The sequence below is a fragment of the Pelobates fuscus genome, chromosome 8 (genome assembly GCF_036172605.1).
Source record: "Pelobates fuscus isolate aPelFus1 chromosome 8, aPelFus1.pri, whole genome shotgun sequence".
NCBI classification, from domain to species: domain Eukaryota; kingdom Metazoa; phylum Chordata; class Amphibia; order Anura; family Pelobatidae; genus Pelobates; species Pelobates fuscus.
Window position 1 is genome coordinate 178,595,523 of NC_086324.1, and position 15,224 is coordinate 178,610,746.

Sequence of the window (15,224 nt, forward strand, 5' to 3'; positions counted from 1 at the left end):
GTGGGAGCTAGGTCAGTGCAGGTCAGATACAGACTGTAGGTGGGAGTTAGGTCAGGGCAGGTCAGATAAAGACTGTAGGTGGGAGTTCGGTCGCGGCAGGTCAGATACAGACTGTAGGTGGGAGTTCGGTCAGGTTAGGTCAGATACAGACTGTAGGTGGGAGCTAGGTCGCTGCAGGGCAGATACAGACTGTAGGTGGGAGTTAGGGCAGATACAGATTGTAGGTGGGAGTTAGGACAGGGCAGGGCAGATACAGACTGTAGGTGGGAGTTCGGTCGCGGCAGGTCAGATACAGACTGTAGGTGGGAGTTCTGTCGCAGCAGGTCAGATACAGACTGTTTTATAGCGGCAGGCAAGATACAGACTGTAGGTTGGAGTTAGGTCAGGGCAGGTCAGATATAGACTGTAGGTGGGAGTTAGGTCAGGGCAGGTCAGATACAGACTGTAGGTGGGAGCTAGGTCAGGGCAGGTCAGATATAGACTGTAGGTGGGAGTTAGGTCAGGGCAGATCAGATACAGACTGTAGGTGGGAGTTAGGTCAGGGCAGGTCAGATACAGACTGTAGTTGGGAGTTAGGGCAGGGCTGGTCAGAAACAGACTGTAGGTGCGAGTTAGGTCAGGGCAGGTCAGATACAGACTGTAGGTGGGAGTTAGGGCAGGGCAGGGCAGATACAGACTGTAGGTGGGAGTTAGGGCAGGGCAGGGCAGATACAGACTGTAGGTGAGAGTTAGGACAGGGCAGGGCAGATACAGACTGTAGGTGGGAGTTAGGGCAGGGCAGGGCAGATACAGACTGTAGGTGGGAGTTAGGGCAGGGCAGGGCAGATACAGACTCTAGGTGGGAGTTAGGTCAGGGCAGGTCAGATACAGACTGTAGGTGGGAGTTAGGTCAGGGCAGGTCACATACAGACTGTAGGTGGGAGCTAGGTCAGTGCAGGTCAGATACAGACTGTAGGTGGGAGTTAGGTCAGGGCAGGTCAGATATAGACTGTAGGTGGGAGTTCGGTCAGGGCACGGCAGATACAGACTGTAGGTGGGAGCTAGGTCAGTGCAGGTCAGATACAGACTGTAGGTGGGAGTTAGGGCAGGGCAGGTCAGATACAGACTGTAGGTGGGAGTTAGGACAGGGCAGGGCAGATACAGACTGTAGGTGGGAGTTCGGTCAGGGTAGGTCAGATACGGACTGTAGGTGGGAGCTAGGTCAGGGCAGGTCAGATACAGACTGTAGGTGGGAGTTAGGGCAGGGCAGGTCAGATACAGACTGTAGGTGGGAGTTCGGTCAGGGCACGGCAGATACAGACTGTTGGTGGGAGCTAGGTCAGTGCAGGTCAGATACAGACTGTAGGTGGGAGCTAGGTCAGTGCAGGTCAGATACAGACTGTAGGTGGGAGCTAGGTCAGTGCAGGTCAGATACAGACTGTAGGTGGGAGTTCGGACGCGGCAGGTCAGATACAGACTGTAGTTGGGAGTTAGGGCAGGGCAGATACAGACTGTAGGTGAGAGTTAGGACAGGGCAGGGCAGATACAGACTGTAGGTGGGAGTTCGGTCAGGGTAGGTCAGATACAGACTGTAGGTGGGAGTTAGGGCAGGGCAGGGCAGATACAGACTGTAGGTCGGAGTTAGGTCAGTGCAAGTCATATACAGACTGTAGTTGGGAGTTAGGGCAGGGCAGGTCAGATACAGACTGTAGATGGGAGTTAGGTCAGGGCAGGTCAGATACACACTGTAGGTGGGAGTTAGGTCAGGGCAGGTCAGATACAGACTGTAGGTGGGAGTTAGGACAGGGCAGGTCAGATACAGACTGTAGGTGGGAGTTAGGACAGGGCAGGGCAGATACAGGGTGTTAGGTCAGGGCCGGTCTTGCTCTGGGAGAGATGTTGGTAGCAGTAGACCTGGATACATACCTCGAGCATACTCGGGCTGATAGAGGGAATTTCTTTCTGCACTTGCTTGAGGTTTAATTCCTGAAATTTAAATAAAATATGGAGATTGAATTTAGCACTTATTGCAGTTGCTGCGTTACTGCGTCTGTTTGTCAATCTGTGAATGTGTCTCTTATCCTGTGCCTCCCTCCCTCGCTTTACCCCCTAACGGCTTATCCTCCCTTCCTGTCTTCCTCTCTTTCCTTATCTGTTTATCTGTAACTCTCGCGGGCTATTCTTTCCCTTTATCTATGTCCTCGTCACATGTCCCTCTGTCTGACAATTCTCTTGTCCTAAATCTATACTTCCCTCATTCAGTCTATCCGTCATACCCTCCATATAACACTTCTACCGCCATTATTCAGTCTGTCCGTCATACCCTCCATATAACAACTCTACCGCCATCATTCAGTCTGTCCGTCATACCCTCCATATAACACCTCTACCGCCATCGTTCAGTCTGTCCGTCATACCCTCCATATAACACCTCTACCGCCATCGTTCAGTCTGTCCGTCATACCCTCCATATAACACCTCTACCGCCATCGTTCAGTCTGTCCGTCATACCCTCCATATAACACCTCTACCGCCATCGTTCAGTCTGTCCGTCATACCCTCCATATAACACCTCTACCGCCATCGTTCAGTCTGTCCGTCATACCCTCCATATAACACCTCTACCGCCATCGTTCAGTCTGTCCGTCATACCCTCCATATAACACCTCTACCGCCATCGTTCAGTCTGTCTGTCATACCCTCCATATAACACCTCTACAGCCATTATTCAGTCTATCCCTCATACCCTCCATATAACACCTCTACCGCCATCATTCAGTCTGTCCGTCATACCCTCCATATAACACCTCTACCGCCATCGTTCAGTCTGTCCGTCATACCCTCCATATAACACCTCTACCGCCATCGTTCAGTCTGTCCGTCATACCCTCCATATAACACCTCTACCGCCATTATTCAGTCTGTCCGTCATACCCTCTGTGACGAAGTGCCCTTCGCCACTTGTGCCTGGAGGGGACTACTGGCTAGCCTCCTGCCTTCCGACTATGGCCCCTGTGCTGATAGCTGCATTTTCTCATGCAGTAAGGTTTATTTGGCCCGGGCATTTTTCAATCAGAGCAGCCCCCTAAGAAGGGGGCGGGGCCAGAGAGGGTGTGTTTTGTCATCACCAATGACAAGCACGCCCCCTCTCAAAGTGAGCATGTTGGTTCAATGCGCAGAGCCCCACTGAAGAGCTCTGGCATTAGAAAAAGGCCCTGAATTTGTTCTGCGCAGCGCAAGCAAATTTAATAACATGCTTGCGCTGTGTTTGCTTTTAAATTGTCTCTGGTGTCTCCACAAGTGGGATACCAGAGGACAAAAGGGCCAGAAAAGTGTATGGTGCATATGTTTGGAGCCTGCTTGTGGGATTGCGTGTGTGTAGAGTGTGGTGTGGTATTGTGTAAATAGGTCAATTTAATTTGTGTTTGTGGTGTAATATGTGTGGCTAGGGGCTGTAGAGAGTGTGTGTATAGTGGGCATAGTGTTATAGGGGATGTAGCGAGTGTGTGCATACGGGCTGTAGTGTGTGTGTATAGGTGACGTAGTGTGTGTAGGGGTTGTAGAGAGGGTGTGTTTAGAGAATGTTGTTTGTGTTTGCTGACAACGAATGTAGTGTGTGTGTAGGTGGTGCAGAGTGTGTGTGTAGGAGATCTAGTGTGTAAAGGACCGAGAGTGTGTATAGGAGATTGTGTGTGTGTGTATAGAGGATTAAGAGTGCATATAGGGTAAGGGATCTAGCATGTATCTGGAGCGAAATGTGTGTAGTGGTGCAGTGTGAGAGGTCCTGTAGTGTGAGGGTGTTTTTATCTGCCGTCACATTCTAGGTTTCTAATTTTCTTTGTTAACTCACTGAGGGTTATTTTATATATTAAATATATATGTGTGGGAGTGTGCTGTGTGTGTGTGTCTGGGTGCTGTGTGTCTGAGGGTGCGCTGTGTGTGTCTGGGGGTGCTGTGTGTGTGTCTGGGTGCGCTGTGTGTGTCTGAGGGTGCGCTGTGTGTGTCTGGGGGTGCTGTGTGTGTCTGGGTGCGCTGTGTGTCTGTGGGTGCTGTGTGTGTCTGGGGGTGCTGTGTGTGTGTCTGGGTGCTGTGTGTGTCTGCGTGTGCTGTGTGTGTCTGGGTGCTGTGTGTGAGAGTGTGAATTTATTTTTTATTTAATAATTAAATAAAAAAAGTTATGTCACCCCCTCCCTTCTTACCTTTAGCCTGGGAGGAGGGGAGCCATGCTTCCTTCCCTGGTGGTCCAGTGGTGAGAATGAACTCTTGTAGGCTAGAGTTCACTCTCGCAAGATCTGAGCGTTGCCGTGGTAACCGCTGCAACGCTCAGAATCCCGCGAGAGGAGCCGTCGGAGCTGCTGCCTCCCTCCCTCACACCCCAGCAAGCGGCCGCATTTCAGTGCCTCTGGGCCAGTGAGGGAGATCTTTGATCTCCCCACCGGCCCATGGAGGCACACAGCAGGGCTGGCGCTCAGGTATCACGCTGCCCTGCAAGGGAGATTCTGTGATCTCCCCTGCCGGCCTCGGCCCCACGGCTATCGCGGCCCACCGCCATGGAGCCTATTCGTGTAACGAAAGACTATGGAAAAGACTTTGGCTCCATGGCGATTGAACTGCATGTATGTGTTCTGAGCGCCATTCAGTAATAATGTGCGCTCAGATCTAAGCTATCTGGGGATATGTTGCATGTATATGTTTTATGTAGTAATTGTAACATTGGGTACTTTTATGTCTTTTTGTAACCATGTGGTTAATGGAGTCTTGCCTCTGTCCTGGGAGATAATTCCCAATTATCTCCAGGATAGAGAGGAGGGATTGTGATGTCACTGTGGGAGTGTTTTATTTGTATTGTCTGTGATTGGCTAATATGCAATATGTGTCCCATTGTTCCATCAGGTCCCCTAGGGGAGTGTCCACCTGATGGACACTTGCATAAATACAGGTAGCCCTCAATAAAACAGACCTACTTGCACCTTTCTTGAAGCCTTGGCTCATGTTTGGGGGAAGGGATGCCTACACTCTGGGGATTGCTATAATCACTTACTCCCCAGAGTAAGCTCTTGCAATAGCTTGATTTGTTCTTGCTACGCTCTCTGGATTTAGGAGAGGTTCACCCACTGAGAGCTGGATCCTGGTCGTGGATGCAGGGTGGGTGAGAGACGGTGAGACCCCAGCGCAGCTGCCTCGCTGGAAGTGGGGTCCGCAGTGCTGATGGTGTCGGTTGGAGTGCTTGGAGTCCTCGGCAAACGCTAGGAGCATCGATTGGCGGAGGTACTCAGTCGGAGTGCCAGCAGTCCGTCACACCCTCCATATAACACCTCTACCGCCATCTTTCAGTCTGTCCGTCATACCCTCCATATAACACCTCTCTGCCTGATTTCTCACATACGTTTTAAAAATAAATTGAATGTCAGGTAAATTAAAACTCACACTCATGTATGACATTCTGACGCTCAGTATGAGTGATCATTGTCTGTTTGTGAGAGCCATTTCCATTAGTATGGATCACATCGTGGATGATGTTTGCACTTCACAAATATATACCTAAACAAATAAGTACTCTTTAACCCCTTCCGTACAGCCTCGGTGAGAAATTAAATATTCTGTCCATGACATTTAATGTGGATAAGTGCAAGATAATGCATCTTGGACGTAAAAACCCAAGGGCAGAGTACAGAATATTTGATAGAGTCCTAACCTCAACATCTGAGGAAAGGGATTTAGGGGTGATTATTTCTGATGACTTAAAGGTAGGCAGACAATGTAATAGAGCAGCAGGAAATGCTAGCAGAATGCTTGGTTGTATAGGGAGAGGTATTAGCAGTAGAAAGAGGGAAGTTCTCATGCCATTGTACAGAACACTGGTGCGACCTCACTTGGAGTATTGTACGCAGTACTGGAGACCGTATCTTCAGAAGGATATTGATACCTTAGAGAGAGTTCAAAGAAGGGCTACTAAACTGGTTCATGGATTGCAGGATAAAACTTACCAGGAAAGGTTAAAGGATCTTAACATGTATAGCTTGGAGGAAAGACGAGACAGGGGGGATATGATAGAAACATTTAAATACATAAAGGGAATCAACACAGTAAAGGAGGGGACTATATTTAAAAGAAGAAAAACTACCACAACAAGAGGACATAGTCTCAAAAATAGAGGGACAAAGGTTTAAAAATAATATCAGGAAGTATTACTTTACTGAGAGGGTAGTGGATGCATGGAATAGCCTTCCAGCTGAAGTGGTAGAGGTTAACACAGTAAAGGAGTTTAAGCATGCGTGGGATAGGCATAAGGCTACCCTAACTATAAGATAAGGCCAGGGACTAATGAAAGTATTTAGAAAACTGGGCAGACTAGATGGGCCGAATGGTTCTTATCTGCCGTCACATTCTATGTTTCTATATGTCACAGCTTAGCACTATTCTTCAATTACCCCCCTTTTTTTCTCTTGCCCCCACTATTCTTCCATTAACCCCTCCCCATTCTCAAGCCCTCACTATTCTTCAATTACCCCCTCTCAATATTCTGCCCCCACTATTCTTCAAACACCCCTTTGAATTTTCCTGCCCCCCCTATTCTTCAATTACCCCTTCCTATTCTTGCCCCCACTCACTATTCTTCCATAATTGCCTATTCTCCAGCCCCCTTTGTTATAATATATGGCCCGATTATTTATTATAATCTAAACCTCTGATACCCATTATAATAATCACATTGTCTAACCTAGCACTCTGCTAATATAATCACCATGACTAGTCCCCATACATTGGCCGAAGCCCCCTTATAATTCATTACCAAGCCCCCCCATTACCAAGCCCCCCATTATAATACCCTCACATAACCAAGCCCCCCATTATAATACCCTCACATAACCTAACCCCCCATTATAATACCCTCACATAACCAAGCCCCCCATTATAATTATTATCATTATTTATTATTTTATTATTTATATAGCACCATCAGATTCCATAGCGCTGTACAAAGGGTGGACTAACAGACATTTAATTGTAACCAGACAACTCGGCGTACAGGAACAGAGAGGTGGAGGGCCCTCCTCTATGAGCTTACATTCTAGAGGGAGTGGGGTTAGTGACACAAAGTGTAAAAGTAGGGGTACGAAGTAAGTTGTTAAAAAAGTATTCGCTGAGGGTTTAGTAGGTAATTTTTGACAGTTGCATGAGAGGAGTCATGGTGGGGGAGGGGGGAGATAAAAACAGTTTAATTGATAGAGGAGGGAAGGGAGTTCCACAGAAGAGGTGCAGCCCTGGAAAAGTCTTGGAGGCGAGCGTTAGAGGTGGGAGTACGAACAGAGGTCTTTGGCAGAGGATAGGGGCCTCGATGGGACATACTTGTGTATTAGGGAGGATAGGTAGGTTGGAGCAGCATTATGTAGGGACTTGTAAGCAAGCACCAGAATTTTGAATTGAGCCCTAAATCTAACTGGGAGCCAATGCAGGGACTGACGGGGAGGCGTGGGAGGTGTGAGCAGCCTTGCCGCCGCATTCATTATATATTGCAACGGTGCAATCTGGGAACACGTAAGACCACTGAGAAGAGTATTGCAGTAGTCAAGGCGAGAGAGAACAACAGCATGGACCAGCACCTTAGCCGCATCCGGGGTTAAATAGGGGCGGATGTGTGCTATATTTTTGAGATGGAAGCGACAGGATTTGGCGATTGATTGGACATAAGGGGTGAAGGAGAGGTTGGAGTCAAAGAGCCTGCAAGGTAGAGGTAATGGTAGCGCCGTTGACTCAGGGCCGGTGCTAGGATTTTTAGTTACACAGGCGAAGATGCATTTTGGCGCCCCCAACCCTCATTAAAAAAAAAAAAATGCATCTTCACCTGTGTGTCTTTCCTCCCAAGCCACAGGCACACAGGCATCATTTTTCAGTCACACAGTCAAAGTCATACAGGTACACTGTCATACAAAGACAGCAATAATCATACAGAGACATACAGACACATACAGTCAGAGACATACAAGCAGAGACATACATGCATACAGAGACATGCAGGCATACCGTCATACAGACACATACATACAGACAGGCATACAGAAACATACATACAAAGACATACAGGCATGCAGACACATACATACATACATACATACAGGCATACAAAGACATACACACATACAGATACATGCATGCATACAGAGACATAACGTCATACAGACACATTCATATAGACAGGCATACAGACACATACATACATACAGAAATATGCATACAAAGACATACAGGCATACAGAGACACACAGACACACACATACGTACATACAGAGACATAAAGGCATACAGTTACATACATGCATACAGAGACATATATACAGACATTCAGAGACAAACATACATCCAGTTACATACATGCATACAGAGACATACAGAAACATACGTACAAGACATACAGGCATACGGACACATACATACATACAGAGGCATACCATCATACAGATACATACATACAGACAGGCATACATAAAAATACATACTCACTCACACACACACACACACACACACACACAAACTCAGACACATACTCGAACACACACACACACATACTCACATGCGCACACTCACACACACACACACACACAAACTCAGACACATACTCGAACACACACACACACATACTCACATACTCACACACACCGACAGACACACTCACTCACACACAAACTCATAGAGACACTTACACACATACTGACAGACACACATACTGACAGACACACACACACACTCACTCACACACACACACACTGACATACACACACACACACCGACAGACACACTCACTCACACACAAACTCATAGACACACTTACACACACACTGACAGACACACACACTCACATGCACACACACAGTAATTAATAAAGTAATTAATAATAAATTACATTTAAATGTCCCACCCAGCCTCCCTACCTGGAGTGCTGGCGTGGGTCTCTCATTGGTGGTCCAGTGGGGCTGCTGGGAGGCGTGCGGCTGAAGTTGATTAGGAGGCGGCGAGGGAGCTCTCTGATCTCTCTGACCGGCTCCCTCGCAGGCTGTTTTCTGATGCCGCGGGAGCCGGAATATGACGTCATATTCTGGCTCCCACGGCATCAGCAAAAGGCGCGCGAGGGAGCCGGTCAGAGAGATCAGAGAGCTCCCTCGCCGCCTCCTAATCAACTTCAGCCGCACGCCCCCCAGCAGCTCCGGGGATCCAGGAGGTGACCAGGCAGGAGGGAGCACTTCCCTCCTGCCGGTCACTGGAATTTTGCGCCCCCAGAGCCGGTGCGCCCTAAGGCGGCCACTGTGCCGCCTTATGGACGCGCCGGCCCTGTATACCATGTTATGTTTGTAATACCTGTCAAAGAAATGCTTGCAACAGCTTTTGGAGCTGTGCAAGCCCAATGTTATTTTATGCACAACCAAAATAAAAATAAAGAATTTAAAAAAATAATAATAATAAAGAATGAAAAAAAAATTAAATATAAAAAAAAAAAATTAAATATATAAAAAAAAAAATTAAATATAAAAAAAAAAAAAAATTAATCTTACCCCCTTCAAGTGCTGGCAGACAGTTCTAAAGTGATGGGGATCTGAGGAGACTGCAGGCACTCCAACACTATGGGGAGCAGTCTTGCAGAAGAGGCAGCTCTCCCAAAGTAAGTCTGCTGCCGCCTGCCTGCAGGACTTTGACAATATGGAGTCAGGGGAAAGGGGAAGGGGGAAGGGGGAGGGGGCGGAAGTCAGGCCACCTACTCGGCTCACCATATTAAACTAAAGTCCGCCTGGGCCTATCTGCCTATCTCCCCTCCCCTCCCCTTCCCTTCCCTTACCTTACCTTCCTGTTTTCTCCGGGCTGGCCTGGCTCCAAACGCAGGCGGGCTCCACTCTGTCATGGGCGCCGCCATATTGGAGCCAGCAGAGGGAGCCCGGCCCTGATGCATCCGACGGTGGACCGCAGGGGACTCTGGGGGAGGTGTAAGTCGCGCCCTCCTCCTGACATCATCAGGAGTGGGCGGCGCGGCAGGAACTTCACCTCCGGTCCGGAAGTAAGGGAAGCAGGCAGCCTCAGCAGGGCAAGGTAGGCTGCGGTATTATAAAAATCCGAATCCCTAGCCGATGGCTGGGGATTCGGATTTTTGCGCCCCCCCCTGCTCGGGCGCCCTAAGGCGGCCGCCTGGGCCGCCTTATGGACGCGCCGGCCCTGCGTTGACTTGGAGGGAGACAGACACGGGAGTAGTAACACTTGAGGGAGGAAAGATCAGAAGTTCTGTTTTGGACAGGTTGAGTTTAAGGAAGTGAGCAGCCATCCATTTGGAGATCGAAGAGAGGCAGTCAGAGACATGAGTCAAGGTGGGCGGAGAGAGATCAGGGGAGGACAGGTAGATTTGCGTGTCATCAGCATAGAAATGATAATGGAAGCCAAATGAGCTGATGAGTTTACCAAGGGAGGCAGTATAGATAGAGAACAGTAGGGGACCAAGGACAGAACCTTGGGGGTTGGGGGTAACAGGCAGAGTCAGAGAAATAAACACTGAAAGAGCGCTGGAAGAGGTAGGAGGAGCACCAGGAGAGAGTAGTATCCCGTAGACCAAAATTACGGAGAATGCGAAGAAGCTGTTGATGATCAACAGTGTCAAAGGCAGCAGAAAGATCAAGGAGAATTAGGATAGAGTAATGGCCGCGAGATTTAGCAGCAATTAAATTGTTGGATACTTTGGTCACAGTCGTTTCAACAGAATGACCAGCGCGGACTCCAGATTGAAGGGGGTCAAGCAGAGAGTTGGTTTTGAGAAAGTCAGTCAGTCTGGTGTACAGAACTCTCTCGAGGATCTTGGAGGCAAATGGCAGTAGTGAGATAGGGCGGTAGTTGGAAGGAGAGTTGGGGTCAAGGCTGGGCTTTTTCAGAACTGGGGTTACAGTTGCATGTTTGAAGGGTGAGGGAAATGTGCCGGAGGAAATGGAGAGATTGAAAATTTTAGTGAGGGGAAGAGCAACAGAGGGAGACATAGTGCGGATGAGATGCGAGGGAATAGGATCGAGGGAGCAGGTGGTGGGGTGGGAGGACCGGAGCAGAGCAGAAACCTCTTCTGCTGCAGCAGGTGCGAATGAGTGTAGAATGGTGGAGGGAGTGGGGTTGGGTGATGTAATGATAGGGGTATGAGAGAGATTAGCGATCTCTTTCCTGATTGTAAAGATCTTCTCAGTGAAGTGAGATGCAAAGTTTGTGGCGGACAAGGTGGTGGAAGGAGGGGGAGTAAAAGGGCATCAAAAGTGTGAAACAGGTGTTTGGGTTGATGGGACAGTGTGCTTATGAGGGTGTTAAAGTAATTTACTTTTGAAAGAGGAAAGAGCCATGCTGTAGGAGCGCAGCATAAATTTATAGTGGACCAAGTCAGATGCAAAGTGAGACTTTCTCCAGCAGCGTTCAGCAGTTCTAGAACATTTTTAGAGGTAACGGGTCAGCTTGCTGTGCCAGGGTTGTAATTGGGGGCGCTTGCTGCGTTTAATTGCAGGAGGTGCCATGATAATACCCTCACGTAACCAAGCCCCCCATTACAATATCCTCACATAACAAGCCCCCCATTACAATAACCTCACATAACAAGCCCCCCATCATAATACCCTCATATAACCTAGCCCCCCATTATAATACCCTCACATAACAAGCCCCCCATCATAATACCCTCATATAACCAAGCCCCCATTATAATACCCTCACATAACCGCGCCTCCATTATAATACCCTCACATAACAAGCCCCCCATTATAATACCCTCACATAACCAAGGCCCCCATTATAATACCCTCATATAACCAAGCCCCCATTATAATACCCTCACATAACAAGCCCCCCATCATAATACCCTCACATAACCGCGCCCCCCATTATAATACCCTCACATAACCGCGCCCCCCATTATAATACCCTCACATAACCAAGCCCCCCATTATAATACCCTCACATAACCAAGCCCCCCATTATAATACCCTCACATAACCAAGGCCCCCATTATAATACCCTCATATAACCTAGCCCCCCATTATGATACCCTCATATAACCAAGTCCTCCATTATAATACCCTCACATAACCGAGCCCCCATCATAATACCCTCATATAACCTATCCCCATTATAATACCCTCATATAACCAAGCCCCTCATTATAATACCCTCACATAACCAAGCCCCCATTACAATAACCTCACATAACAAGCCCCCATCATAATACCCTCATATAACCAAGCCCCCATCATAATACCCTCATATAACCAAGCCCCCATTATATTACCCTCACATAAGCCCCCCATTATAATACCCTCACATAAACAAGCCCCCATTATAATACCCTCTTATAACCAAGCCCCCATGATAATACCCTCACATAACCTATCCCCCATTATAATACCCTCATATAACCTATCCCCATTATAATACCCTCATATAACCAAGCCCCCCATTATAATACCCTCACATAACCTAGCCCCCATTATAATACCCTCACATAACCAAGCCCCCATTATAATACCCTCATATAACCAAGCCCCCATTATAATACCTCACATAACCTAGCCCCCCATTATAATATCCTCATATAACCTATCCCCCATTATAATACCCTCATATAACCAAGCCCCCATTATAATACCCTCACATAACCTAGCCTCCCATTATAATACCCTCACATAACCAAGCCCCCATTATAATACCCTCATATAACCAAGCCCCCATTATAATACCCTCATATAACCAAGTCCTCCATTATAATACCCTCACATAACCGAGCCCCCCATCATAATACCCTCATAAAACCTAGCACCCATTATAATACCCTCATATAACCAAGCCCCCCATTATAATACCCTCACATAACCAAGCCCCCATTATAATACCCTCACATAACCTAGCCCCCATTATAATACCCTCACATAACCAAGCCCCCATTATAATACCCTCACATAACCAAGCCCCCATTATAATACCCTCATATAACCAAGTCCTCCATTATAATACCCTCACATAACCGAGCCCCCCATTATAATACCCTCATATAACCTGCCTCCATTATAATACCCTCTCATAACCAAGCCCCCATTATAATACCCTCATATAACCAAGCCCCCCATTATAATACACTCACATAACCTAGCCCCCATTATAATACCCTCATATAACCTATCCCCCATTATAATACCCTCATATAACCAAGCCCCCCATTATAATACCCTCACATAACCTATCCCCCATTATAATACCCTCATATAACCAAGCCCCCCATTATAATACTCTCATATAACCAAGCCCCCATTATAATACCCTCACATAACCTAGCCCCCCATTATAATACCCTCACATAACCAAGCCCCTCATTATAATACCCTCACATAATTTCATAATAATATCCTCAATTTTAAGGATAATTAAGGAATATTCCAACAGAGATTCTGTGTTTTTTCCTTCCAAGATCCTTCCCTAGTGTGTAGCCATTCTCAAAGGGAGTGAGGGTGACCTGGAGAGTGATTGTGACCTGGAGAGTAAGTGTGACACAAAGTGAGTGTAACCTGGAAAGTGATTGTGACCTGGAGTGTGAGTGTGACCTGGAGAGTAAGTGTGACACAAAGTGAGTGTAACCTGGAGAGTGAGTGGAGTAGAGCTGAGATCAGCCAGTCATATTCCAGTAAAACACATTTTGCTTCTATCACAGATTTACAGTACATGGCGAGTGGTACTTACCTCCTTGTAAGCTCCCTTTTACTATGGACAGTATCAGGAAGAGGCAAAGGCTGGAACTGGGCAGCATGATGCAGTGAGGATGCAGTGAGGGTGCAGTGAGGGTCCTGACAGCGAGCAGTCGGTGAAAGTGAAAAGAGCAGAGAGAGTGGAATGAAGTACGGTCCTTAATATCCCCCATAACTCAGCCCACAACCAGGACTCCTCCTCCACACAGAGCCCACCCTCCACCCTCCACCCTTTTCTGTCATCCCGTCACTGCCCCCATCATTCTATTACTGCCCCCCCCCCCCACAATCCTGTCAATGCCCCATCATTCTATTACTGACTCCCCCACAATCCTGTCACTGCCCCATCATTCTATTACTGACCCCCTACCACCATCCTGTCACTGACCCCCATCATTCTATTACTGAACCCCCACCATTATTTTACTGTGCCCTATCATTCTATTACTGGGCCCGCCTCCATCCTTTCACTGCCACCACCATTCTATTACTGAGACCCCCACCATCCTTTCACTGTGCCCTATTACTGACCCCCCCACCCTCCCGTCACTGCTCCATCATTCTATTACTGAGCCCCCCACTCCCCCCATGATTCCATTACTAACCCCCCCTCCACCCAATAACTGCCCCATCGTTCCATTACTGAAGCCCCCCTCCACCCCGTCACTCCCCCCATCATTCCATTACTAACCCCCTCTCCACCCAATAACTGCCCCATCGTTCCATTACTATTGCTGAGCTCCCCACCATCCTTTCACTGTGCCCTAACATTCTATTACTGACCCCCCACCCTCCCGTCACTGCCCCCATCATTCCATTACTAACCCCCTCTCCACCCAATAACTGCCCCATCGTTCCATTACTATTGCTGAGCTCCCCACCATCCTTTCACTGTGCCCTAACATTCTATTACTGACCCCCCACCCTCCCGTCACTGCCCCATCATTCTATTACTGAACCCCCCACCATTTCGTCACTGCCCCAACCATTCTATTACTAACCCCCCACCATCCTGTCACTGCCCCATCATTCTATTATTTACCCTCCACCATCTCGTCACTGCCATCATTCTTATATTACTGACCCCCCCACCATCCTTTCACTGTCCCCTATCATTCTATTATTGACCCCCCCACCATCTCATCACTGCCCCCATCATTCTATTACTGAACTCCCCTCCACCCCATCACTGCCCCTATCATTTTATTACTGAACCCGGTTATCTTGTCACTGTCCCCATCAAACCCCACAAACAAGTCATAGCCCCAGATAGCTTGGATCTGGGCGAACAATATATCCGAAAATCACCCATGTCCGTTCGATAGTTTTGAATCGCCATCGCAGTTCTGACCGGTCTGCCACGAGGAGTATGCCCAAAATAGTTCCATGGAAATGGTGGCAAGAGTCGGTCTTCGTTCATGGGGTTTTGGACGAAAACCACATAAGATAGAGGAAAACTGGTTTGTGTAGAATCTGTAACTCCCGAATGCTGCTCCTATAGGTGAACTG

General features: G+C 47.9%; 1 protein-coding gene across 5 annotated transcripts in view; it reads right to left on the minus strand.

Moving 5' to 3' along the window:
* The window catches only part of GREP1 (glycine rich extracellular protein 1), a 135,732-nt gene extending 121,890 nt beyond the window's left edge, over positions 1-13,842 (minus strand). For all 5 annotated transcript variants that reach the window (XM_063430916.1, XM_063430919.1, XM_063430918.1 and 2 more), the window contains exons 1-2: positions 13,711-13,842; positions 1,906-1,965 (exon numbers count right to left, since the gene is read on the minus strand). In XM_063430916.1, coding sequence (XP_063286986.1) covers positions 1,906-1,965; positions 13,711-13,777 — 127 coding nt within the window. In that variant the 5' untranslated portion in view covers positions 13,778-13,842. The remainder of the gene's footprint in view (positions 1-1,905; positions 1,966-13,710) is intronic.
* Between the last annotated feature and the right edge of the window lie 1,382 nt (positions 13,843-15,224).